The following is a 27537-nucleotide window of genomic DNA, read 5'->3' as shown; positions in this document are numbered from 1 at the left end:
AGAAGTTCTCATACCACATTTCCCAACTAAATCTAACAAACTGCTCCTCCCTCTGAGACCCAAACCAAAGATCGGATGTTCACAGATAGCCTCCCTCCCAGGTTAGGTCTAACACTGACAAGGAGGGGAAGTAGGTCTTCACCTTGGAGGTCAGATTATCCCCTTTACAGTAACCACCACCAGGAATTCCAGGGTTGCAGCTTCCCTATCCCTTTGTGTGATTTCTCCAAACTCAGCAAGGTTCAGGAGTGCTGGATTTGAAATCTGGAAACATGAGTTTGAATCCGACCTGTTTTTAACCTATATGACCATTTTAAACAAGTCACCACCTTTCTAGATCTCTTTCCTCATTGAAAATGAGGACCTCGTGATTTCATCCCAGCTCTAACCATAGGATTAAGCCTGTCCTCTGAGCCCACTGGCCTCTGCTTCTCCCCTTGATTTAAGCTAGCACTTTAGGGCAGTCATAACAAGAGGCTACAGCCCCCTTGCTGGGCAGAACTGGCTCCAAAGGTGAGTTAAAGTCAGTTTTTTGAGCAGGAAGCTTGTCCTCCTTCAGCAGAGGCTGTCCTTGTCCTTCCCTTTCCAGAAAAAGCCTCTTGATGGCTGCCCACCTTCCCCCCCCCCCCAGAGGAATGGAATACTTCCTGTGCCGGTTGCCTAGCAACCCCCTCATTCCCACACACCTAGTTTTCTTTTCTCAGGCTTTCCAATCAGACATTCCCTTTAACTCTTGAGGGGAAGGTGAAAGTTGGTAACTGTTCCTCCCACTATGACCTTTATTCCTATTTGGAGAACAAACTTCACAATAAGGGGAACTGAGGGGAATTCAGCCACCTCAATTCTATATAGAAGTGTAATCTGGGATCCAGGTAACACTGAGAAAAGTCTATTTCTAGTGATCTGTCAATTAGAGCAACACTAATAGTGCACTATTCAACTCTGGAGGTCCCATCTTAAAGACATAATAAGCTGGAACAGGTCCAAAACAAAGTGACCAGGATAGCATAGGCCTGGAGAACAGGCTTAATGTTCATAGGGAAAAATGCTGGAAATGATATTTATGTTTGTCCTTCATTCCCCTAAGAAGACTGTGACATCAGGGAGGTGATGTCATGAATAAGTACATGAACTGAATTTGAATGAGGGGGGCTGTGCTAATCACCAGTCACTTTCTCCTAGAGTCATCTGAGTCCAGTGACCAGATATGAATTAGTATAACTGGAGATGGCCCTGGATGTGGGGGATAATCAGGTTTAAGTGACTTGCCCAAGGTCAGACAGCTAGGAAGTATCAAGTGTCTGAGACCAAATTCAAACTCTGGTGGTCCTGACTTCACTGCTCCACCTAGAAGACTGAGGTAGGAAGTAAATATTAGTTGCCTTCAAGTATTTGATGGGCTATTTTGTGTAAGAGGAATTGGATTTGGTTTATTTGGTCCCCAGTGATAGAAATAGGGGAAATGAGGAAAGAGGTCATAGAGAATATGTAAACGGTCTTTAGGGGTAAATGGGATCTTCAAGAGACTGATCAGGAATACTGAAGAGAGGATTCTGGGTCAGCTTTTCCAATTTCTACATCATATGATTTGTGACTCTGAAACAGAGCATGAGAAAAGGGAGTAATGGGGTCAAGCTGAAAGCTGGTCCACAGAGGCTTCAGTGGTGGGAAGCCTGCTGAGTTCTGTTCAGGTTCTTGAGATAAGCAATGAAGTTACACCTGGCAGAAAGTAAGTCCTTAATAAGAGCTCGTTTCCTCCACCTGCCCCTGGTACTTCCTTTCCCTCATGAATCACCAGCCAGACCTCAGATCTGGCGATCACAAATCCTTAAATGTTCCTATCAAGTACTGGTCAGGATGACCCCAGGATTTCAGAGCTGGAATTCCAGCCTATATTCAAAAGGAATCATTTATGTAACATATCCTGAATCCATAACATAACTAATAGAAAGGGAGGTCTACATTCTGGGGCTGGGGTGGATGCAGGGTTTGGACATCTCTGAAAATCCTTATCTTCTAAAAATCAGTGTCAAGGGTATGACAAAACAAGACAGACAGAGAACACCTGCTTTTGGGGAAAATGGATATTAGATAAACAAAGACAAGGAGGCTCAGAGGAAATGAGTCAACTTCTCAAACAAAGCAATTTAATAACAACAATAATAGAAACTTCAGAGAACAAGAAGAAAGTATGCTTCTTGAAAATGAACTTCCAACAGGTGTTGTGACATCTGGGTCCCTGGTCTTGGGTTTCTAAATCACAGAAACAATGCCTGACCAAGAAACCAGCTTTTCTTTACCTTATTTTGACTTTTTCCCAATTTATACTTATTGGTTATATCTCTTTCCCCTTCCCCCTTTAAGAGAGACTAGATTCCATTACTCATCTCCAAACTATACCTAACTAGTAGTCCTGTTTTATTGCTGCTAGAGAGAACAAACCCTTTTCTACTCTGAAATGATCTCTTGTGGAAAAACATCAGTGCAATAGAAGAAATAGTCTACCAAACTGTAAACCTGTGTTAGGATCACATCAAAATGGATTGTTTCTATGGCTTCAGTCACATTGAACTTTAATTATGAAAATATGTAGGAAAAAAGAAATATTTCCCTTTCCAGGATCTTAAAACTCAAATGGAGTCCAAACCCTAATGAGAGAGAGAGAGAGAGAGAGAGAGAGCGAGAGAGAGAGAGAAAGCAAAAAACAATGAGAGTATACTGAACAATTAAGTTTAAAATTGTGCTTTTGGAGCAAATTTGGGAGGATTTGGGATCTAAGCAGTTCCTTCTATAGGCTGTAACTGTGATCAGCAATTTTACTAGACATACATGCTCTCTCTCCTCTCTCTCTCTCTCTCTCTCATTCTCGCTCTCTCGTCCAACCAATGTGTTTCAGATGCAAGGAAGAAAAGTGAGAATAGGGAGATGGTTATAGGGATGAGATGGAACCATGGAAAATCTGCTTTTATTTCCTTCCTTCCTTGGGGAGATGGTCCAATTGCTGACTGCTGATTACTAGGTGTATATGACCTCCCAAAGAATCTGCAAAGCCATGGAAACACAAGGAAACTGAGCTATGCTGTAGGACACTGAGCGGATGGGAGCTCTCAGTTTCACCAGATAGGCAATGGTATGAATTATCCTTCCCATAAAGAAGATGAAAAAGTGAAGCCAGGCTATGAATGGGTCTGGGTTCAGGAAGGAATAGATGGATCCCAAGAACAGAAATGGCAAGATGTTCTCCAGGTCATTCAAATGGGCTCTGGAAAAGAAAGAGAAGAGTTTGATCAGTTGTAGATCACAGTTCAATGGCTGGAAGAGGATGCTTCCACATTCAGACCAAATGCACCCACTCAAAATCCCTCTCACTCTACTTCCAATTTCTCATTGAGCCTCTAAACATCTCTTATTTGCACAGGCCACAAAAAAAGTAAACATATCTACCCTCCCTTGAGGGGTTTACAAACTAGTTAGGGTAATAAGATGTGAAAAGTTGAATGATGGGACAAAGAACTCTAGCCGGCTTACCTGAGAACTCATTGATCCTTTCTCCCCTCTGAGGGGCAGAAAGTTGGGGAGAAAAAGTGATCTACACCTCCTATAGGGAATTTTGACAATTTGGTAGCACACTGAATAGAGCAGCTGGACTTAGGGTCAGGAAGACCTGAATTCAAATTCAACCTCAGTCTCTTACTAGCTGTGTACCACTTCAGTCCATTTCCTTATCTGTAAAATGGGGATGATAATAATAGCACCTGTTTCCCAGGGTTGTGAGGGGAAAAAATGAGATAAAATTTGAAAGATATTTTACAAATCTTAAAGGTCTCTATTAATAAATAACATTTCTGTTCTCACAACTCATAATATTGACATTCTCACATCTTGACCTATGAGTGTTTATATACATACACATATATAAATGGGGATAAAGATAAACCTGGATAGACCTATTGCACAGAAGGGGAAAACATGGATAGTAAATTAATTAACACTTATAATAATCCCTCCTGTGTCCCAGATTATGAACTAGATGTTGGAGATAACAAAGAAAAAAAATAAAATAGTTCTAACCCTTGAGGAGCTTACATTCCATCAGAAAAGACAACATATTGAGGGGGAAATGTATATACAAAAATAAATACAAGTTTAAAAGAATATTCTATAGGCAGTGAGTCAGCACTGGCAACTTCAGGAGAAATTGAAAAAACTTGAAGAGGCTGAGAAGACAGACTTACTAACCAAGATATGTCCCTTTCAGTTAAAGGTCATATAAATTGTATTGTTCTATAAATCCCAGTGACTGTCACCATAGTGATGCTTCTCCATTTGAGGCCTGATCTAGAACCCTGGTGCCTTCTCCTTTCCTAACACAAGTAAATATATATAAAACAAATAAATAAATTAGCAGGTTTATTAAATACACCTTGTTGTATCTGGGCTTATAGCATTAGAATATTCAGTTTGGCTAACAAGGGAATCTTATTCAGGCATTTCCCTACCTCGTTTCCCTTTGACTGGTCTATTGTGAGACAACTGGCCCTCAACCATAATAAGGATATTCTACAATATGTATGGGATGTTCAACAGGACTAGAACCTCTGGTGAGAGGGCTTGCCGAGCCCTTTTCAGGGCTACTCATCCACCTTTGGTGTTTACCTGATTGGCCCAACTCATATATCATCTCTGCAGATGAGCTAACCCAAGCTAAGGATACAATAGCTCTCAAACCCATGAAAGGTTAGGGAAATGTCTACCCCAAGCATGTCAAGACTTTCCCTGGCTGAATGGGTGGATAAGAATATCATGCAACTCTGTTGTTCTCAAATCCAATTCACATACAAGTCAAATCATCACCTGATGTCGCTGGTCTTCTTCAAAGATGAAGATCAAAGAACAACAACATTCTATTAACAAGGTACAAGGTCAAAAATGGGGACAGAATAAGTACCTCATTTGAAATAATCAAAGATGTCCCATGGACAAGAACTTAGCTTCCTGACAGATCACAGCTCTGGAGGCACCTGGACTTGAAAACCATAGAAACTAATATCAACCAGAGAGACAGCCCAACTAAGCCAGAACTGGTAGAGGTACCATCAGTATGGATGTACCAGTGCCCCTCTTCTATTCAATGACCTGGACCATAATGGTAGGTACAGCCCTAATTTCTTCTATTGATTGCATACTGGTGATTAACTAAGGGAGTCCCTGATCAATTTGATGAATTGCAACCCGGTCAACTAGAGTTGATTTTGTTGTACAATAGGCAAACAATGGACACATTTAGGATGTGGGACGTGGAAAAATCATAGAAAAGAGGTTTTTCACCTGGAATCTGTACATTTGTTTTATATTTCAATAGATACTTTAATATAATTGGTTTCCTTCATTTTATTGTTTGCATTTATGAATATTTTTCTGAGGAGTCCATGGGCCTCACTGGACTGCCAGAGATCTCTAGGACACAAAAAGGATTAAATACCTCTTCTATAACAAGCCTGGCAACATAAGACTCACTTATGAGCTTAGAGGCAACCTCTTTCTTCCCTAATATTCCAGACGACTAAGAGAAGGGAAGAAGCTCATTAAATTAAACTGGAGCTCTCCAGATCAACTATCATTTTGCTACTATTCATGTAGTATTGGAAAATGAATAGCTTGTTATTATAATGTGTATATATATATAAATATACATATATGTGTGCATATTCATACACATACATATAAAAATAAGAAACACAGACTAGTAGACACAGTTTGGTGTAACTGCCCTCAGATTCAAAAAGAGTTGTGAAAATTCAAGTACCACCTATGGTTTTGTGACTGGTAAAATATAGAACAGTTGCTGATCTTTCTTGATAGATGGGCTATTTCTTCTCTCTTGGGAATTTTCTATAGCAAATAAAAGACAAAGTTGGACAAATATATTCAGATTCTCCCAATACCAAAAAGAAGTTTTGCAGAGTTCCTAAGCAAATATAGAGGGTTAGGGAACTAGATTTAGCATTTCAATAGTTCCAAGGTTAGAAGATTCTCTCCACCCATGCAGGTTAGCACTGTCACTGCAATCTAAAGTCTTATTTGCCTAGAGCACAAGAGAGCAGAGATAAGAGAACAGGTTTTCCAGGACTTCCAGAAATCTAAACAAAACTTAAGAAATAAGACAGTCCTGTTGGAATGTAAATCAGCAACTTCTGCTTCAGAGCAGCCTGGGGCATGGGCCCACAGAGCCACGGTGTGGCGTGACCACAGGCAGGTCTTGAGGGCAGGTCACTCTGACTTGACACAACACTCTATTACATCTAGAAACCATAATCACCAAGTAACTTGTAAACTTCCTGCCACTGCTTTTCAATGAAATGCCTTTTATTATAAAGATCAAGAAAGGAGGAAAATCATCCATACCTATATAAAAATTAATGATGTGAGGGAGAGCCAATTTGCTTCAATCTAACTGGAACTGGTTAATATTTTCCATGAGGCATTAGCTTACCTTTGACTTCCTTGAGTTCAGTGATAAAGTTTCCAGATTGTAATAAATTAGTAATTTAAATGAGTGGCTTAAACCTACAGGTTGGAAGTCCCACCAATCTGTAAATGCACACAACCAAGGAACACATGTTTGAAAAGAAGTTGCAGGGTGACTAGGTGGCTAGTGGATAGAGCACTGGCCCTGGAGTCAGGAGTACCTGAGTTCAAATCCAGCCTCAGACACTTAATAATTACCTAGCTGTGTGGCCTTGGGCAAGCCACTTAACCCCACTGCCTTGCAAAAAACTAAAAAAAAAAAAGAAGGAAGAAAGAAAGAAAGAAAGAAAGAAAGAAAGAAAGAAAGAAAGAAAGAAAGAAAAGAGAAGAAAAGAAGTTGGAGTGGTCATATCATTGGGCAAGAATGAGATATAGCAGATTAGCAAATGGGCAGCCAGCTGGTTTGGTATAGTTGTGCCCTAAGGTACCAAGAGGAAGAACCTGAAAGTAAAGGAAGGATTTATGGGAGAAAACACAGATATATTTCAGATAATTCCAGAAAGATAAATGCCTGGGCTGAGATCTTCCCTTGATCTATCAATCAAGGGAAGCATTTACAAGGAAATCATAGATCCACCAAAAATGCCCCCCCCATCCCCAGTTCTGGAACCCTTGATTCCCAACCCAACTCCCATCTCATGCACATTCATAGGCTCCAGAATCTGCTTCTGCAGAATTGAATATTTTGAACTGAAAGGGATCATAGAGACAAATCTAATTCCTGCCCCTCATTTTTTTAAACCAGAAATCTGAGGCCCAGAAAGGGGAAGAAGACTTGCCCAAATTTACAAAGCTAGTCAATGGAAGAGATAGGCTTCTCCAAGCAGTATCCTTCCTACTCCCATTCCAAGGCCCTTTCCTGCCCTGAGCTCACCACCATCATCACCACAAGGACAAGACCTATTCTTTCTCAGCTGGCTGGAATGCTCCTAGTCACTAATTCTTTCAACAAAACCTTGTGACATTCCCATCCTCAAAGTGCTAAATTCCATTCTTAGGCAAGAGTCGATTCATACTTGTGTAACCTGAAAGACTATTACCCAAACAGGGAAATAGGAGAGAGAGAGAGAGAAGGCTAAAGAAGTCAATTCAGCAACCCAACCCCAGTGAACTTTCTACCTTTGCTCAACTCTTTTCAATCTTTCATCCCAGAATTCATGCCCAAAGGGAATGGCACCTGATTCTCTATCTTGTAAATCAGCTAATTTGCTTGTAAAAATACTCTGTGACTGCTGATCAGGGCCTGCAAAGATTTAGTTTAATCCAGTTTTCTAATCCCTGGACTAAAGGGCAAGTCAATCAGACTGGCACTATTTTATTCTCACTACTTTTTGATTTAGGTTCACCTCTTCCCAAGACCCTCCTCCAAAGGGAAAACATTATCCATGACTTCCTAAAACATGATTTCTGCCCCAGTTCAAGACTTGGAGCTGCCCTTAGGCAATTCTCTTCTACCTCCCACCCCACAAGGGCCCTCATTGCTTCTTCTCAAATAAGTTATCTATCCACTGCTAACAGAGCCAAGATTTCCACACATGCTAAGGAAGGCAGACCTTTATGTCACTCTTGTCAGGAGTATTTGCATTTTTTAAAAAAGAAAACGTTGGAAAAATAAAATACCAATAAAAAAAGAAAGTTGGAATATTATATCAAGGAATTAATATCAAGGAATAATATCAATACCAAAGAATATAATATCAAGGAATGTCTCTACTGGCCTGAAGGGCCTGGTGAGAGTAGAAATCTTAGAGGAAAAAGAAGAGGGCCCTGTTCAACCTCTGATCCATACTCAAGTGAATTCTGATTTTAGTATTCCTAATTTATAAAAATCTGCTCTAGGCAGTTCAGGGCCAAAAGTTTCCTGAACCTGTTTCCTCCTCCATTAAAAGAGGTAAGGTTGGATTAGAAGGTAACTGAAGCCCCCTCCTGCTCTAAATTCATGGTCCTATGACCCCAGCACTTGTCTCACCTAAGCAAAAGTCCTTTCCCTTTTCATCTTGTTTCCTTGACCACAGTATGGAGATAATGGTGCCTACATTCCAGAGGTGTGAGAAAAACATTCTGTGAAACTTCTATTATTATAAGGAACAACACCAAACTTGCCTTAGCAAGATGCCAACTTTATTGTCTCCTGAAGAGTCACATGGAAATCAAATCAGTAGTGGCAAGAGCTTAGAGATCTCTAGCAACTAGCTATCAGTCATTCCTTTGCTTTACCAAATAAGAGGCCCTGGGCTGGAATTCTAGTTCTACCTCTCCAGTACCTGAGCAGGTCACCTCCCCTTCTAGGTCTCATTTTTCTTTTCTATAAGAGAAAAGGGGATTGGCTCCTAGGCCCCCTCCTGCTCTAAAATCCAGTGACCAATATTAGCACAGACACTGGTCATCAGGCTAGCAGGAGAACTGGCCTCCCTGTCTGGCTCCTCTTGTGCCGATCCTGAGCTGGTAGTGGACAGCAGACATCTGTGGACCATTGTCCAGCTGTTCCTTCTCAGGGTTTGTCTAAGCCTAGCTTTGCTGGGCAAACACAGAGGGTCTCTGTGGAAACCCATCCACTACTTCCTGTTTCAGATAAACAGCTACAATCTCCAACAAGATTCTCAACCACAGCCCTGGAAACAGGGGAGTAGGCGTGAGGTCCAGAAAAACCTTTTCTTTCTCTACCCACCCTGAAATGAGAATACAGCACTTCACTTCTGTGAAAGTGCTTCATGTGATTGATTCACTATCTCACTTGGGACAGGGCTCAGACAAAACTTTTTATCCCTCCTCTGGCCTTGGACGTCAAGGAAAAAACTGAGTCTATTCCCAGAGGAGCTGACTCCCCTTCCTCCTCTTGTGGCAATCCAATGTCATTCCCCACATCCTTGCACCCCTGCCCCCATTGTCTCCAGCAGATGGCCCTCTCTAACATCACCACCCTCTAACATTTACTCCCTCCCTAACTTCTTAGGCTGCTCCTTCCATGCTGCCTATCATCCCACCCATGATTCTCTTTAAAAAAAAAAAATTCCCATTTGCTCCAACTATACCTATTAGCGATTTTCCTAAATTTCTTTTCCCCTTCGTGCCTAAGATCCTTGTGCAAATCATCTACAATTCAATACCTTCACTTCCTCCTCTGGGTTTCTTCTAAACTCTGCAATCTGACTTCCAGTCTCACCAGTAAAAAGAAGCTGCTCTGACCAAAGTTGCCCTTGTCTCTTACTTGCCAGGTCTAACTGCCTCCTGTCAGGCCTCATCCTTCTGGACCCCTCTGCATTCTTTATCCCTCTTTTCTTCTGACTACTCTCTGTTCTCTCCTGGTTCTCTTCCTAGCTGACTGCTCCTCCAGTCTTCTGTGCTAGATATTCATCCAAGTCACACCCATGAACCATGGGTATCCCCAGAGGTTCTGTCCTGGACCACCTTCTCTTTAGCCTTCTTATTATTTTGTTTGGTGATCTCATCAGCTCTCATGGGTTCAATTATCATCTCTATACAAATGATTTTCAGATGGATTTCACCAAGCCAATCTTATCTTTTTCCTGAACTCCACTCCATACTACCAACTATTAGATTTCTCTAACTAAATACCATCTCAAACTCAGTTTGTCTCAAACAGAGCTCTTTATCTTTTCCTCAAACTTTCTCTTATTACTATCTAAGGTCCCACCACCCTCTCAGTCATCCAGACTCCCAACCTCAGCATCATCCTGAACTCCTCATTTGTACTCAACCCATGGAGTCAACACATTGCCAAGTCTTACCAGCATCTCTTCTCTTCTCCACCCCCCCCCCCCCACACACACACAGAGTACTCTGGCATGGGCCCTCAGCACCTCACACCCAGATAACTGGTTGGCCTCCTTGCCACTCCAGTCTATCCCTCCACTCTGTTTTCAAAGGGACCTCATCACTTCCTACACAATCAGTAGCAGTGCCTCCTATGTGATCAAATATAAAATTCTGGTGGGTTTTTAAAGGTCTTCACAACCTGGCCTCTTTCTCCCTTTCCAGTCTCTAAACCTTTTCCAACCTCCTCATCTTCCATGATCCAGTGACGCTGGACACTTCCCTTGCCTCTCTCTGGATCTTTTCATTGGTCATCTCCTGCTTTCCTTCCTCACTTCTGGCTCCTGGCTTCTTTCCAGACCGCTCAAAACCCTTCTGCCAAATGCCTTCTCCAACCTCACCCCCATTTTCTCCTAAAATTCTTTCTTTTGCACAGTGCATGTATATATCTTACAGGTACAGAGTAGTCTGCATGTTGTCTTCCCCAGAAATACATGAGCTCTTGGAGGGCAGAATCTTTCTTGGTTATACCCCCTCCCCTCCCACCCCCAGCATCGTGGGACACAATGAAAGTTTAATATATACTTGTTGATGGATTCTAGCGGACTCTTGATAAACAGCTGATTCTGAGGAATATTCTTCCTGATAGAACCTATGATCCTATTGCTCCTTAAATTGAAACCTTCATTGACTCTCTAGCAAACAAAATAGAAACTCCTGTCATTGACATACTACAATAATTTAGATTTTTTTTTTGCAAAAGTTACAAATATTAGCTCATTTTTCTCCTCCCCACAACACTGGGAGGTAGGTACCCATATCTCCATTTTACATATAGAGTTTAAGTCACTTGTCCAGAGTCACAGCATTAGTAAGTCTCTGAAAGAGAATTTGAATCCAGGACCAGCATTCTGTCCACTGCACCAGCTAACTGAATTCAGTCTTCCACAACATAGCCCCAACCTACCTGACCATTGTCTATCCAATGATGCTCCTTCCAGATATTATGCTTTCCTGTCAAAGATATGCTGTTCTTTTTTAAATTAATTTTTATTAAAGATATTATTTGAGTTTTACAATTTTCCCCCCATCTTGCTTCCCTCCCCCCCCCACAGAAAGTACTCTGTCAGTCTTTACTTTGTTTCCATGTTGTAACTTGATCCAAATTGGGTGTGATGAGAGAGAAATCATATCCTTAAAGAAGAGAAGTCTAAGAGGTGACAAGATCAGACAATAAGATATCTGTTTTTTTCAAAATTAAAGGGAATAGTCCTTGAACTTTGTTCAAACTCCACAGCTCCTTATCTGGATACAGATGGCACTCTCCTTTGCAGACAGCCCAAAATTGTTCCTGATTGTTGCACTGATGGAATGAGCAAGTCCTTCAAGGTTGAATATCACTCCCATGTTGCTGTTAGGGTGTACAGTGTTTTTCTGGTTCTGCTCATCTCACTCAGCATCAGTTCATGCAAATCCTTCCAGGCTTCCCTAAAATCCCGTCCCTCCTGGTTTCTAATAGAACAATAGTGTTCCATGACATACATATACCACAGTTTGCTAAGCCATTCCCCAAATGAAGGACATTTACTTGATTTCCAATTCTTTGCCACCACAAATAGGGCTGCTATAAATATTTTTGTACAAGTAATGTTTTTACCCTTTTTCATCATCTCTTCAGGGTATAGACCCAGTAGTGGTATTGCTGGGTCAAAGGGTATGCGCATTTTTGTTGCCCTTTGGGCAAAAGATATGCTGTTCTTAACCAAGATGAAAAGAACTGTAGTAAATTGGGAAACAATTTTTACGACTAGTGTTTCTGACAAAGGATTCATCTCTAAAATATGCAAATTGAGTCAAATTAAAAAAAATAAGACAAGCCATTCCCCAGTTGATAAATGGTCAAAGGATATGCAAAGGCAATTTGCATATGAGGAAATCAAAACAATCTGTAGTCATATGAAAAATTGTTTTAAATCACCAATTATTAGAGAAATGCAAATTAAAACATCTCTGAGGTACCACTTCACACCTCTCAGACTGGCCAATATGACCAGAAAGGACAATGATCAATGTTGGAAGGGATGTGGGAAATCTGGGACACTAATATATTGTTGGTGGAGCTGTGAACTCATCCAACCTTTCTGGAAAGCAATTTGGAATTATGCCCAAAAGGCAACAAAAATGCGTATACCCTTTGATCCAGCAATACCACTACTGGGTCTATACCCTGAAGAGAGCATGAAAAAAGGGTAAAAACATCACCTGCACAAAAATTTTCATAGCAGCTCTCTTTGTGATGGCAAAGAAATGGAAACTGAGGGAATATCCTTCAATTAGGGAATGGCTTAACAAACTGTGGTATATGTATGTCATGGAACACTATTGTTCTATTAGAAACCAGGAGGATGGGAATTCAGGGAAACCTGGAAGAATTTGCTTGAACTGATGCTGAGTGAGATGAGCAGAACCAGAAGAACACTGTACACCCTAACAGTAACATGGGAGTGATGATCAACCTTAATGGACTTGCTCATACCAACAGGGCAACAATTAGGCACAATTTTGGGATATCTGTGATGGGGAATGCCATCTGTATTCTGAGAAAGAATTGTGGAGTTTGAACAAAGACCAAAGACTTTCTATGTTCCTTTAATTTAATTTTTTTTTAGATTGTCTTATTATGTAATTCTGCCATATCTCATACCATATGTTTCTTACTTAAGGATATGATTTCTCTCTTATCACATTCAACTTAGATCAATGCATACTATGGAAATGATGTAAAGACTAACAAACTGCCTTCTGTGGGGGGTGGGGAAGGAGGGAAGCAAGATTGGGGCAAAAATTGTAAAACTGAAAATAAATAAAACCTTTCTAAAATTAAAAAAATATATGTTGTTTTTACTCTCATTCTTGCCATCTCCTGCTTTTGTCCATGTCATTTTCATCTCCCCCTATGCCTATAGTGGACTTCCCTCTACAACTGACTCCAGTGCTCTCTTCTATGAAGCCTTCCCTGAACTCTCTAGACAAAAACAATCTTTTCTTCTTTAAATTTTTCATAGCAATTTGCCTGAACCCCTCACCCCCTTCACCTCACTCTTTTATAGCATAATAATTTCTATCCTCATCTTTCTCCCAATCTAACATTACTGTTATTGTTGTTATCATTATTGTTATCATTGAAAGTCAAGCATGTTTTATCCATCTCTGAAAGCTTTTAGTCCAGTCTTGGCTATAGTAGATGCTAAATGAGAGGTAGCATTTCTATCATACTTTAAAAACTTTCCAAAGCAGGCATGATGGTGTGCTCCTGAAAAGGAGGAGTTAAGAGGGTAGTAGGTTGATTGAGTTCAGTAGTTCTGAATGCTGACTGAATGCTGTCCTCTCTTAGTTTAACACCAACATGCTGAGCCACCAGGTACAGGGGGGCCAGACTGCCTATGGAGGGGCGCACTGGAAGCTTCCAAGCTGATGGATACTGGCATTGGATCCACAAATGACTGCTGTATCTCTGGCTTGAATAAAATAGGGAGACCTAAACTAAAAATTTTTTTTAAAAGGTTTGCAAAATAATTCATATATATATATATATATATATATATATATATAATATATATTATATATATATGTCATATATAAAATCTCATGTTATCTTCACAGCAATCTTGTAGAGTAGGCTCTATTATTATTGACCCCATTTTATAGACAGGAGACTGAAAAAGGTTAATAATGACTTTCTGTCACAGATTAGAGGTAGGATTTAAACTTTCTGACTCCAAGTCCAGGGTTTTTTAACCTTACATCACCTAACTTGCTAAATTGAAGCTAAATAACCAATCAGAGGTATTTCTATTAGAAATACCAAGTGGGTAGGTGAGCTAGTAGAAAAACACAGCCATCCCAAGGTTCCCTGAGAAAATCACAGTAATTCAAAGTTAGAATGGAACCTCAAGAGGCTATTTTAAATCAAAATGTATCCCTAAAGCAATCCGTCTATAATATCACCATCAAGTATTTATCCAATTTTCATCTGAAGAATTTTAGGCAAAGGTTTGCCTCCCAAAGGTTTTTCCAGTCTAAAAAAACCTCAGAAACTTGACTGACTCAGGTTCTTTATTTTGTCAGCTTCAGTACCCTACCTCTCTGGGATCCCATCCACAAATTGCACCAACACACCTCTCTCTTTCATCCTAGAAAGAGCCATATCAGGACTTTCCTACCCCATAGTTAGGCATGCTGGTCTGTGGGCTATAAGAAGGTACATACTTTCTGTTAAGGTACAGTGCTCAATGGTCTCTGAGATCCCTTCGAACTCTGAGATTTGATGAACCCATGACTCTCAGCTGCTTCCCTACCTCTGAAAAAATCTATTGTAACATAATCAGAGCAGTGCAATTGGGCTTTGCTTTACACAAATCTGACAGAATAAAATAAGGTTTGATATAGGAGACAGAGTAGAATCATTATCATCTTTATCAAAGGATTCTTCACTTAAAGAAAGGATTTATGACAAGGTTCTTTCAACCAGTTTCCCTACTATTTTTTTAGACTGTTTGATGTAGGGGATGGAAATCTATTTTATAAACAACAACAAAAATAAAAGCATATGTCAAGAATCAAACCAACAGTTATTGTTGACATCCAGAAAGTCTGTGAATTAAGCAGAAAGAGGCACAAAATTCGAGTCAGTCCTACAGTCCTATACTCTGAGCTATTTCTCAATGGCACTTTTTTTGGAGAGAGCCAAAGAGTTCAGGATAGAGGAGTGGGTGGTGAGAAGAAGGTGCTGACATGAACTGAGATTTCATTATTAAAATTAATAGAAACAGAGGAACAGGGAAGGATAATGGTGCAAGAAAAATTTGATTCAGCCTGTCTCTGGATACAGTCTGTGGATAGTCTGCTGACCAGTTTACAGAAGTGTACAATTACTTTAATCAAAAATCAACTTCAGAAGTTTAGGGACTTGTCTTTACTCATCTCTTTCTTCCTTAAGTTATTTTTTTGGCCCAGTTAGCCACCTTTTATTAATTCTTAATCTGCTTTATATCATGTTTTACATGGTTTTTTCCTTAAAGTAAGGTAGATACTATTCTTAATCTGATTTTACAAATGATGAAACTGAGAGTCCACAGATGTTAAGTAACTTTCCCAGGGACACCTGGCTGACAAACATTTTGGGCAGGATTTGAGCCAAGGTCTTCCTGACTCTAAGCCAGGGCTCTTCCTCAATGCATCTTGCTGCCTCTCAGATGTGCAACCTCTGCGAGAGATATAGACCACATCACACTAGAGCTGGCAAGACTCCTTAAAGATTTTTTTTAAGGTTTTTACAAGGCAAATGGGGTTAAGTGGCTTGCCCAAGGCCACACAGCTAGGTAATTAAGTGTCTGAGACCAGATTTGAACCCAGGTACTCCTGACTCCAGGGCCAGTGCTTTATCCACTGCCCCTAGAGTAAAGATTGACAAACCAAAGCCCATGGGCCAAATTGAGTCAATCTAGAAACCATTCTTAGCTTAAAAATCCTATGAAAAGAGACAGCAAGCAATATTTAGCCTGCAAATCATGGTTTGCCAACGCTTTACTTTAAGAAGGAGCTATCTAGTCTAGAACCTTCATTTCACTGGTGGGTAAACTAAGGAAGACTACCCAAGGCACACTATATAGAATAGGTTTTCCTTTTTCTTGTCCTGAAACCCAGGCTTTCAAAAAAGATTCCCCTAGGTCCTATTATTCAGTGACTTAATTTATGTTCGTTCATTCAGAATTCAGGTAAAAAATCTAGAGCTGGAGGGATGCTCAGCAGTCATCCCATACAAGCTAAAGTACGGAAAAATTAGGTAACTTTCCCAAGGTTGCCCAAGTAGGATGATGATGATGATGTCTGTCTTTCATTCTTAAAGAAGACCATGACATCAGGGAGTTGGTGCCATGACATACAAGTGAATTGGATTTGATTGAGGGGATGCTATGCTAAGTCAACAGCCTCACTTTCTCCTCCAGGGCCATCTGGTTCCAGCGGCAGGTATGAAAATCAGGAAGGCTGAAGACAGCCCTGGATGCAAAGCAATCAGGCTTAAGTGACTTGCCCAAGATAGTAAGTGGCAAGTATCTGAGGTCACAGTTGAACTCAGGTCCTCCTGACCCAGGGCCAGTGCTTATCCACTGCACCACCCAAGCTGTCTCAAGTAAATGCAAGAGGCACGAGAGAGGTAAGTGAAGTCTGCACTCTTCACAGTTGTCTATATAAATAGGACATGTAGCATGGTACAGGGGAGAGAATATTATATTTGGAGTCAAGAATATCCGGTTCAAGTCCTGAATCCCCTGTGTGACCTTAGACAAGTCTTTAACTTTTCTGGGCTTTAATTTCACCTCAGGTAAAATAAGAGGGTTGACTCAAAGAACAGATAATGAATCATACATCATACATAAGGTGGGAGGCCACAAAGGCAACATGTTGCAGACATTATTAGTTGCATTACAAATTATTACAATCACCGTTTTTCTGTTACAAGAGAAAGTTCAGGTACAGGTGAAGGAAGAGGAGGTAGGAGGCATATGTATAAAAACAAAAGACAGTAATAAACCTCTTTTGAAGAAGTTGAGCTAGATGACTTCTAAAAACACCCCTCTTCATTTCTTAACTAGGACTCTATAAAAAATGGTTCCAAATAAAACTACTGATGACATTCTCTTGGATGGAGGTGAGGGAGTCAAAGACAAACACAAAGGTCTCGCTCTCTCTCTCTCTCTCACACACACACACACACACACACACACACACACACACACACACACACACATTTCAAAATCTAATCTTAGAAGAAAAAAGTGAAAAGTCCATTCAACCAATAGACGTAGGTATGTATGGACTAGGTGTGTCATATATGTTGATATGTCATATATAATATCATATAATAATGTCCACTTCAAGGCAAAAGTCTGCCAAAACAAATTCTCTCCAGACTAGACTTGCTCTCCACCGGCAGTGGCTTCTCTGTACTGCAATATCCTGCCTCTTGCTAAGCCATTGCAACATCAGCCTGAATTTTACTATGTCATTATAGCAGTTTGGAAATTTGATAGCTGTCTTTTAGAAGTGGCGCCTTCCCCTTAGGCCTTGTCCCTACCAGGATTAGCAGCTGCTAGGAGTCACGTCCAGGCAATTCAAGAGGCAGGCTTTTCCTCCTCTGCCTCTACAATTTGCATAACTTTCACTTTAGGATAGCCCTATTTCAGCTCATTTGTATAGCTGGTGAAAAACACAGTAATACTTCATTCCTTTAGGCTGTTTTCAAAATGTGGCCTAGGGATCCATGGTGGATTCTCAAGACCCTTTCAGGGGTCTACAGTGTCAAAACTATTTTCATCTTTACACTAAGACATTTTACTTTCTAATACAGTAATTATCAATAGGGCAGCTACATGGCACAGTGAATGAGTGCCAGGCCTGGAAGATTCATCTTCCTGAATTCAAATCTTAGCTCAGACACTAGCTTTGTGACCCTTAGCAAGTCATTTAACCCTGTTGGCCTGTTTTCTCTACTCCAATATCTTTGTCAAGAAAACCTCAAATGGGATCAGAAAGAATTGGACATGACCAAAACAACTGAAGTAACTAAATATCAATAGGTGCAAACAAGAGTGTGCTGATAAGTGCTTAACCACTGCCATTCCGGGGGGGTATACACTGAGACACCTTTAAGTTAAATCTGCATTATTAACATTTTCTTCATCACTTTCTTAAGTCTAAACAATCAATAAAATAAATCAAGACCTGACTTGTAGCATTTGCTGATTTCCAAGAAGTAAATTCTCACTAAAAATTTAACAACTGTCTCATTCTGATGAAGTTGGCTCCATTATATCCTTAGATATAATCCACATAAAAAAGTTCAATGGTGGTAGTGGGGGGTCCTCAATAATTTAAGAGTGTAAAGGGAATCTGAGATGAAAATGTCTGAGAACTAGTGATGAAGAGAAAAGGAAAGAAGGCTCCACTGATATCCCAAACAATGCAAAATACAAATAGGAAGTTATATTTTCAAAATTATCTCACAAACAAATTAATTTCAATGAAGTAATGCAACACTTACCCCAGTGTCTTCAATGTTTGATGAATTGAACTGTGAAAGTATAATATATTACTTTGAAGACACTTCAATGAATTGATAATAGGGGGTAATAGGAGAGGTGCAGATATTCTTCCAACTCCTCCATGCCTTCTTGCCCACTTCCTACCATGATGCTTTTGTAGATTGTCCATCCAATCAAAACTTTTTGACATTATATGAATAATAATAGTAGGAATCATCTATGAAGCACTTTAGAGTTTGCTTTACACAGGCTTTTTCATTCAATAAATGAATGTGATAGAGTCTATAGATTGTCCATTGATCATCTCTCATCACATTTCCTCATCTATAAAATGAGGGAATTAGACCTGATGGTCTCCAAGGTCTCTCCCAGCTCTAGATCCATGTCTTAGGTCCTATGATCCTCCCACCTTTCTGGTCCCATTTCCCTGTTGGTGCCACATCATGTAGGGGGTGGGGGGGAATGTGTTGGACCCCCTTGATGCTGTTTCTTCCCCACAATTGCTTCTCAGATACATGTTGGAGTTCATCACTCTTTAGACTGACCTTCAATTTTTACTCTTCAGTTACAAGGTTAATCTGTGACTCATACTCATGAAGCATCATCAGAAAAATAGTTTCAGGGAGAAATTTGGGGACATTAGATGCAAAGCACAATTTCCCATAGTTTATCTATCTAGGCTACTGTTTGTTACTAGGTCCAGCTTGTTGCCCTGCACAGTGCCCTTCCAAGATACAGGTACTAAGGGGCCAGATCTATGGACTTCCTGTCAAACTACATGTTGTAATCTGGGTGATATGATTTATCCACCTGGGTTTTTTCTGAGTGGAGAGTTAGGCTGAATGCTTAGGGGTCTGTTTATGGGTTTCATTTAAAAGACTGAAATGTTCTTGGGCTTGCTGCTATCAACCCAATGTCGTCTCCAAATTTAACAACTAGAGCAATGATGTCAAACTCAAAAAGTGATGATATGGGGAAATCTTTCATTTGAACTTTGCCCTGGAACCTGTGGTTTCATCAAAGTGGGTACTCCCTCCACCAATGCAGATCACAACAGCAGACAGGCTATTTTTTTAATTTCTATGACTGAAAAAGTCACTAACTTGCTGCCAACTGACTGATGATGAGCTTTTTCCACTTGAGCTGAAAGAGTCCTCCTAAGACTTCATTATGACTAATAGAAAATTTAATAACAATGCCTATTCCAAAGCACTCTAAGGTTTATAAGATGCTTTCCTTACAATAATTTTAAGATATAGAGAGCAAAACAAAACCAAAACAAAAGGCAAGTATTCTGAAAATGAGGAAACTAAGGTCTAGAAAAAAAGCAATATGTCAAAGGTTACACAGCTATGATCATAGACTCCTAGGGCTGGGAGAGTCCTAGTTCAAAACCCCTCCTTTCTATGATGAAAAAAGTGAGACCCAGTGAGGCTGAGTGTAATTATATAGAAGAATTACACAGGAGAAAGGGGCAGAACTAGAATTTGAACCCAGATTTCAGGTATCCCTTTCATTGACTCCCATGACAAACTAGTTAAATGACGGAGCCAGAATCTAATTCAGACTCTCTGACTCTAAATCTAATGCTCTTTCAACTACATCTGTCAATATTCCCTTCACCCACTGGGCCCTTGTCTACACTTTCTTCCTGTTTCCAAATCCCAAACCAAAAGGAACTCAAGTACCTGTCCCTTTTAGTGCTTTAATTAGACTTGTTTACACATTCAAGAGAAGGGTAACAGCATGATAAGGCAGTCTGAGGTGGTTTTCCTCCTTTTGCTAAATCACATGAATAGCTTCCAATTATTTGTATGTACAGATATGGTCTTATTATTCTGCCCCATTTCCCAGGCTGACATCGACAACTAAAAAGACAGTATTTAAATATTTAAATATAGTGATAGAGGGTGCTCTGCCTCCCTCTCCTCAGCCTTCCCCAAGTTCAACCCAAATTTTTCAGTGTTTGCACTCACTTATGGGGTATCTTTACTACTCTAAAAAACTAAAACACAAATGCTTCCATGCTTTCATGGTTAAAAGGCCAAGCTATTGAGTAACAGCTCCATCAACCCTTGCCTAATATTTAACCACTCTAGTCTCTGTAGGTTGATGAGATTTTTTTTCCTTGGGCTATAAATTCTTCAAATCTCTGCAAAACGAATGTCTGTTTGTTCTATACTCTGCAATAACTTGCTAAATGTGGAGAAACTGCCAAGGATTCTGCTAATTCCCCATTATTTGAGTTCCAGCATTTCAAGATTGTAGTGTGGCACTGTTTAGAAGTTGGGGACTTGAAGTCAAAGGACTTGGGTTCAAATCTATCACATGTCTGTGGAAAAGTCACTTAACCTTCAGAGAGGAAGGAAAAAAGAAGAAAGAGGAACAAGAGGGAATATGGTCCAGGCATGGGGGATAGGCTTGTGATGAATGAATGATCAAATGAAGAAAAAAAGAAAAGAGAACTTTATAACTAGTGCCAGCTATTTATGTTTTCTAGTCTGAGGTGACACACCCATTCATTTGTTTAGGGTACAGAAGGGTTTTGTCCCAAGCTTCCTATGTCTACCACCCACCCACCACCCACAGTTATTCTTTCTCTACCACTGTTTCTCCCAACTCCACCCACTCCTCCCCAGTTCAAAAACTGGCAGAAGGTAAGAAGAATGTTTAAGACATCATCCATCTCTTCTTCACAGCCCACCAGTCATCTTTCTAAAATAGCTCTAAGCGTCCCAGCACACAGGATGGGAAGGAATGAGAGTCATGCACAGGGACAGAAGACAGATACTTGCCTACGGCACCGCTCCACATCTGGGTCCATTCGACAATACTGGAGACCTCCATGCCTCAAGGCATCTTCTGGATTGGCAAAAGCCTAAAAGATATTCATGGAGAATTATCACTTCATGGGAATCAAATCAGGCCAAGAGATGTTTCATTACAGGAACCTCCATGTAAGGAGGTCACTCAGGTCAGTCAACTCTTCATTTCTCATCAGCCTGAATGCCCCAGAAAAGGCATGCTAGGGGGTCAGTGGATAGAGTGCCAAGCCTGCTGTCACAACACCTGAGTTTGAATCTAGTTTTAGACAGTTATTGGGCAAGTCATTCCATTGGCCTCAGTTTCCTTAACTGTAAAATGGTGCTGACCTTCCAAGCAGAAATAATTGTGAAGCACTTTGTACAGTGCTAGCACACTGTAAAAGAAAAAGCCTTGATAATTGCTTATTCCTTACCTCCCTGCCAGTCCCTTTATCCCAGGAGGTAGTTTCAGCCTCTCCCAGCACCTCCAACCAGACTCCCCCTGCCCTTTCCACCCCCCTTTTCCTTTTACCTAGACTTCCTCTTTCAAAGTGTTAGATTCTTGAGGGTAGACACTGGCTTCCTTTGACTCATATTTGTATTCTCAGCTGGTTGTGCAGTTGATAGAGCACTGGCCCTAGAGTCAAGAGGACCTGGGTTCAAATTCAACCCTCAGACATTTGACACTTACTAGCTGTATGACCTTGATTCTGATTGCCTCACATCCTGGGCCATCTCCAGTTGTGCTGATTCAAATATGGCCACTGGACCCAGATGGCTCTGGAGGAGAAAATGAGCCTGGTGACATAGCACAGCACCCCCTCACTCAAATCCAATTCATGTGCTTGTCATGGTGTCACCTCCCTGACGTTGTAGCTCTTCTTTGAGAAGGTCAAACACCACCTTCATATTCTCAGCACTTAGCAACAGTGTTTGCTGTAGGAGAAGCTCTTAAATGCTTATTGACTCACTAGATTCACCAGGGGCCCACTTTCCCAATAGAATGTAAGGGCCTTGCAAGCAGAGATGGTTTTATTCTGTATATTTACCTGGCATGGAGCAGGCCTTTAAGCAATAATAATAGCCAGTTTTTATCTGGTACTTTAAGGTTTGACACTTTCCTGAGGTATCTAGTCAGGAACTCAGAACCACCTCGGGAGGTAGGTCCTCTGATTCTCCCCAGTTTACAGAGACACTAAGGATGAGAGAGATGGAAGTGACTGGTAGTTGAGACATGATTTGAACTCAAGCCTTCCTGAATCCAAGGCTAGCACTCTATCCACTAGCTGTGTAAATAAATAGTTTTAAAAAAATTCTTGTTAATTAATTGATACTAGAAGTTGAGCAAGAAACAATGTCTTCCTTGCCACCTTCTCCAGGATAAGTATTTTTAGACAATTTAATGTGTTTAGCTCTAGGAGACTACCTGGTACAAGGCGAAGGGTGAATTTAGAGTCAGAGGACCTGGCCACTTCTCACCTTGTATGAGCTTGGATAAGTCATTTCATCTCTCTAGACCTGTTTGCTCATATATAAAATAAAGTTCTCTGAAGGGCCTTCTAGCTCCCATGTCCCCATTTGTTCATAATTAATTCTCATACCTAGCTGATTTTGTAAGAATAACATTTCATCCTTCCCATTGTGCAAACAGGGAGGGAAGGAGCTGGGAATTTATGGTATTTGTCCCAGGTTATCTTATGAGTTCATCCAGACTGGGATCAGTACAAAGGATTCTTATTTGTTCATTTCAAAACCAAGCCAGGTCCAGACTCTGGGATCCCATTTTTAGCCAACAGAACTGCAACATGATTCTTAAACATGAAATTATCCTAGCCCTTCCTTCATTTGGTCAAAAAATACTTACTGACTACCTATGATTTACAATTGTTTAGAATTTGTTAGTATATTCCTATCATCTTTAAATACCAAATACTAATCATAATATTGTAAAAGGCACTCTCCTAGACAGAGAAGATTCCAAAGATATTTAAGATACTGTCCCTGACCTCCTGGAGCTTGTTGTTTGATCTTCATTTTTTTTGTTTGTTTTCTTCAAAGCAATGAGATTAAGTGACTGGCCCAAAGTCACACAACTAGGTAATTATTAAGTGTCTGTGGATGGATTTGAACTCAGGTCAGCCTGACTACAGGGTAGATGCTCTATCTACTGCACCACCTAGCTACCCCTGTCCTTCATTCTTTTTTTATTATTATTTAAGGCTATAGGGTTAAGTGACTTTGCCCAAGATCACACAGCTAGGCAATTTTTAAGTGTCTGAGGTCACATTTGAACACAGGTCCTCCTGACTCCAGGGCCAGTGCTCTATCCACTGCGCCACCTAACTGTCCCCCTGTCCTTCATTCCTGAAGAAGATAATGACATCAGGGAGATGACACCATGACACACATATGAATTGGATTTGAGTGGGGGGCGGTGTACAGTGCTAAATCACCTGCCTCACTCTCTCCTCTGGAGCCATCTGGTCCAATGGCCAGATATGAATTAGGACAACTGGAGATGGCCCTGGATATGAGGCAATTAGAATTAAATGACTTGTCCAGGGTCACATAGCTAGAAAGTGACTTGACTCTAGGGCCAGTGCTCTATCTACTGTACAATATAATTGCCCCATCTCCTGAAGCTTTAGTTGGATTAGTTGGAGAGGTAAACCTCATCCATAAACAAATAACCACTACAGAAATGTATAGGATTAGAGGTCTAGAACTCAAAGGACTCTTAGTTCATCTAGTCTAACACCTTAATTTATCAGAAGAAACTGAGGCCCAGAGGTATTAAAAGACAAGCCTAAGGTCACAAAGCAAGTGAAGCAGTGAAGCCAAAATGTGATGCCAGGTTCTCAGTCTGCAGGGGGAGAGATTGGGGGGGGGGGGTAAATTAGTGTTCTGATTTGTGCATTTAAATTATTCCCAGAAAACCCCCTTATTTCCTTTTACCCATCTCCCCAAGAACTCCATTCCTCTAGAATGATCAGACCATGGCTTAATAGATGCACAAGCTCCTCTGAACATGGGTTTGCTATACAAAAAATTTTTTAAATGACAAAGCAAGGCCCAAAGAAGCAAGATCAGTCAAATCTGAGGAATTCCCCTCCTTAACAATATCCTCAAACAGGAATGACTCCTCTAGAGTGGGGCATGGATTACTGGTTCTGGTAACATGAGACCCAATTGTACACAAATGCCCTAGGATAAGCACTCCCCTTACTTAACCTTACTAGGGTAAGAACTTCCTTGTTCACATTGATTAGACAAGCCAACTGTTTCCAGGCTTTCCAGATTCCTAGAAGCACCACTGACGTTTTTCTGGGCAAATGGCTTTAACTTCTCTGAGTCTCAGTTTCCTCAGGCTGAAAATGAGAGCTTTGGAATAGAGGAGAGCCAGCTAGGATCCCACAGATTTCTGTGTCTGACAGTTGTATTTCCTTTAATCTTCCAATCATGCTCAATGGATTGTTTCTCTTTCTTTCCTCTCCCAGCTTCTGAACAAGATTTAGGTTCTATACTGAAAGTTGACTTATTTTGGAAATGCAACCACCATTTGATGGTTGGGAAATAATCATAATAAATGACACTTATAGGGAGTTGAATTAATTTTAAAGTCTATTTGACATTGGTTGTCTCACCTGATGATGTACATGATGTACATGAATGGTATTATTATTCCCACTTTATAAATGAAGGAACAGAGAAGTCAAGTGGTTTGTCTGAGATCACAGATTAAAAATGGCAGAATCCATTGAGATTTAAACACATATTTTTGATTCTAAATCCAGTGCTCAGAAGGGCAGGGGATAGAAACAGGAAGGATGATTCATTAGAGAAGTATATCAACAGAAAGATCATATGGAAAAATTGGAACCCAGTGAAAACTCCAGGTGAACACTCGGGGCTACAGTCCTCTGAAGCAGGCATTCTCTTGCAATTTTACATAATATAAAACAGGCCCATCCTGCAGGCTCATTCACTTATCTGTCTGATCACCATCCAGTTAAAAATGCATCTTGCACAGTTTTTACTTCTTATTTCTTTGCTTTCATTCTCTCTGAATTTTCCCCAGATTGTTAAGGGACTTAAAACATGTCTGTCGGGTGAAAATTCCTCCCTATAAACTGTGCCAGAACCTGAATCCTCCTGATTATTTCCAGTTAACTCTGGCTCGGAAGATTTTGATGGCCTTAGAGATTAATCAGCCTGGGTTTGGGGAATTTCCATTTAATGATCACTATGTCCCCGGTTTAGCCAAATCTCCTCCACTCCCCAAACCCAGTTTCCCTGTAAAAAGATACAAGGCTGTCAGAGTTACACTATTTTGCAACTGCCGCTCTGAAGGAGATCTGATTTTCTTTCCAGATACCAAGAAGAGATTTAACACACACGTACATACTCTTTCAAGAACACTCATCTGCATGTCGTGTCAAATGAGAACAATGATTAATAAATAACCAGGTCCTATAGAAACAGAATTGGGAGGGGGCAGGGGGATGGACGGGGAAGAGAGTCAAAGGGAAAAGAAAGCCAAGCAAAAAGCAAACAATGAGAAAATATTTAGCATCTAACTCACTTCTAAGTCTTCACTAGAGTGTAAACATATACTGGGTTTTATTTATCTCCTCTCTTTGCAGAGATCACAGCAGCAAATCAGAAGGGGGAAGGGAGGAGTTCAGAGGGACTGAAAACTTACCTTCTTCCGAAGTCTCACTTGCCCAGTGATAACTGCCAGCAAATACATCTTTATGATTAGCATGGTGCTGTAGAGAAGGAAGTTCGAAAAGACTTCATTCTCCATCATCCTGTTAGCGAAAGCCAGGACGCGATCCCCCTCAGATGCCTCGCCAACTGGAGGATTTCTTGAATTCATGTGATTGAGTGAGCAGGGCAGAGACCGGGAGAGAGGAGAGGAAGGGGGAAGAAGGCGGAGAAAGGAAAGCAGAAAAAAATTGGTTTGTAAAAATCCTTTGGTCTATTATCTGCACAGAGGCATCCCTCACAAAGACCCAGAACCTTAAGGTGAAAGTTCCTCATTTTCTTAGCCACTCCTGCCCAAAGCCCCTCGGGCTCTGCTCATTTAGCGGGTGTGTCCTCTCTGCCCCCAGGTATTTTAGAATTCCTTTGTAACCCTGAAACCTCCAAGCTGGAGGTTAGGTGAAGAGTATTGAAATGAAGAATTTATCCGTACAAGAAATGCCACCCTTCCTAATTTGAGGGACAAAAAGTTGTCCCAGCAAAGTCTCAGAACCCTCCGAACAACTTCATATCCCTCATCTCCACCACAAACCACCCTCCACACACTTAGTTTTCTATTTTCTCAGCTGAACGAACTTACCTGCTCTGAAACAATGTTAGTGGCGATTAATTCTTAAAATAGAATGCCTCCCTAGACCTCTATCTCTAGCCAAACTGAGGACTTGAGAACCAGTAGAAGGGTTCTGGGACCTCATGGGCTATGAGTTGGCAGAGTCTTTTCTCTAGCTCCTGAACTTTTACTGAAGGGATGCAGTAGAGTTACCCAAAATGCCTCCTTCCCTTCCCTTCAAGATACAGCTTTAACAGAATGATTTGAGGTGACTCAACCATCTACTACAAAAGGTACTGCAGCGGGGTGGGGGAGATGGAAGTGGGCATTAGGACTTGTTAACCATAATTTCCTTAAGCTAAAAATGAAATAACAAAGTTAGTTTTATAAATGAAATTTAATTCTCTAGAATCTTACCAAAACCCATGGGTGGATGGCATCCTTATGAATACCAACGCAGAACTACCTGAATAATCAATATTTATAGAATTTTAACAAAGGATCATAAAACTTTTGGCAGCCAACTAATCAGGTTACACATTTGTACATAAAGATTCATTGATTACTTTATCTTACCCATCTATAAAGGTGTGCTCTATGTCAGAACTGACAAAGGTACAATTAGCCCCAGGATTACTGTCTCCTACCAAAATGTCATAAAGATAAAAATTTATTCAGTCTCTTATCTGGATAACCAGGACAGTTTCCAGCCTTCTCAGGATGGCCTTTACTGTGTTTACACAACCTGAAAGCTAACCTTGCTGATACAAATTAGAGGAGGACTATACTGCTTCACACAGACAAAACCTGCCTTCAGATTTATCTAGAGACCTTATGGAGGGTAGAGGCAAACATTCCAGACTTACAAACAACTTTTGATCAGAAATATAGATCAGAAATAGTTAATTCTAAATTAAAGTATATCATATTAGACAGACTCATTGTCCTGTCTTGTTCTATTTCCTGTACTAGACTCTGAACTCCTTGAGGGCAAGGAGAGGGTTTTCTTTCT

General features: G+C 40.6%; 1 protein-coding gene across 2 annotated transcripts; it reads right to left on the bottom strand.

Moving 5' to 3' along the window:
- Positions 1 to 714: 714 nt before the first annotated feature.
- Positions 715 to 26720, bottom strand: PTGES (prostaglandin E synthase). Of its 2 annotated transcripts, XM_074210962.1 has the most exons (4): positions 26556 to 26720; positions 25914 to 26079; positions 21203 to 21285; positions 715 to 3262 (listed from the first exon to the last, which is right to left on the bottom strand). In XM_074210962.1, exons 2-4 carry the CDS (start codon positions 26019 to 26021, stop codon positions 3016 to 3018), a joined length of 438 nt encoding a protein of 145 aa, XP_074067063.1. In that variant the 5' UTR covers positions 26022 to 26079; positions 26556 to 26720; the 3' UTR covers positions 715 to 3015. The 2 variants fall into 2 exon arrangements, with proteins under 2 accessions (XP_074067063.1, XP_074067062.1); XM_074210961.1 differs by lacking the exon at positions 26556 to 26720 and having other exon boundaries at positions 25914 to 26232.
- Between the last annotated feature and the right edge of the window lie 817 nt (positions 26721 to 27537).

This window comes from Macrotis lagotis, chromosome 1, assembly GCF_037893015.1.
Source record: "Macrotis lagotis isolate mMagLag1 chromosome 1, bilby.v1.9.chrom.fasta, whole genome shotgun sequence".
NCBI classification, from domain to species: Eukaryota; Metazoa; Chordata; class Mammalia; order Peramelemorphia; family Peramelidae; genus Macrotis; species Macrotis lagotis.
The sequence above is the reverse complement of the archived record's forward strand: the minus strand, read 5'-3'. Positions and strand labels throughout refer to the sequence as shown.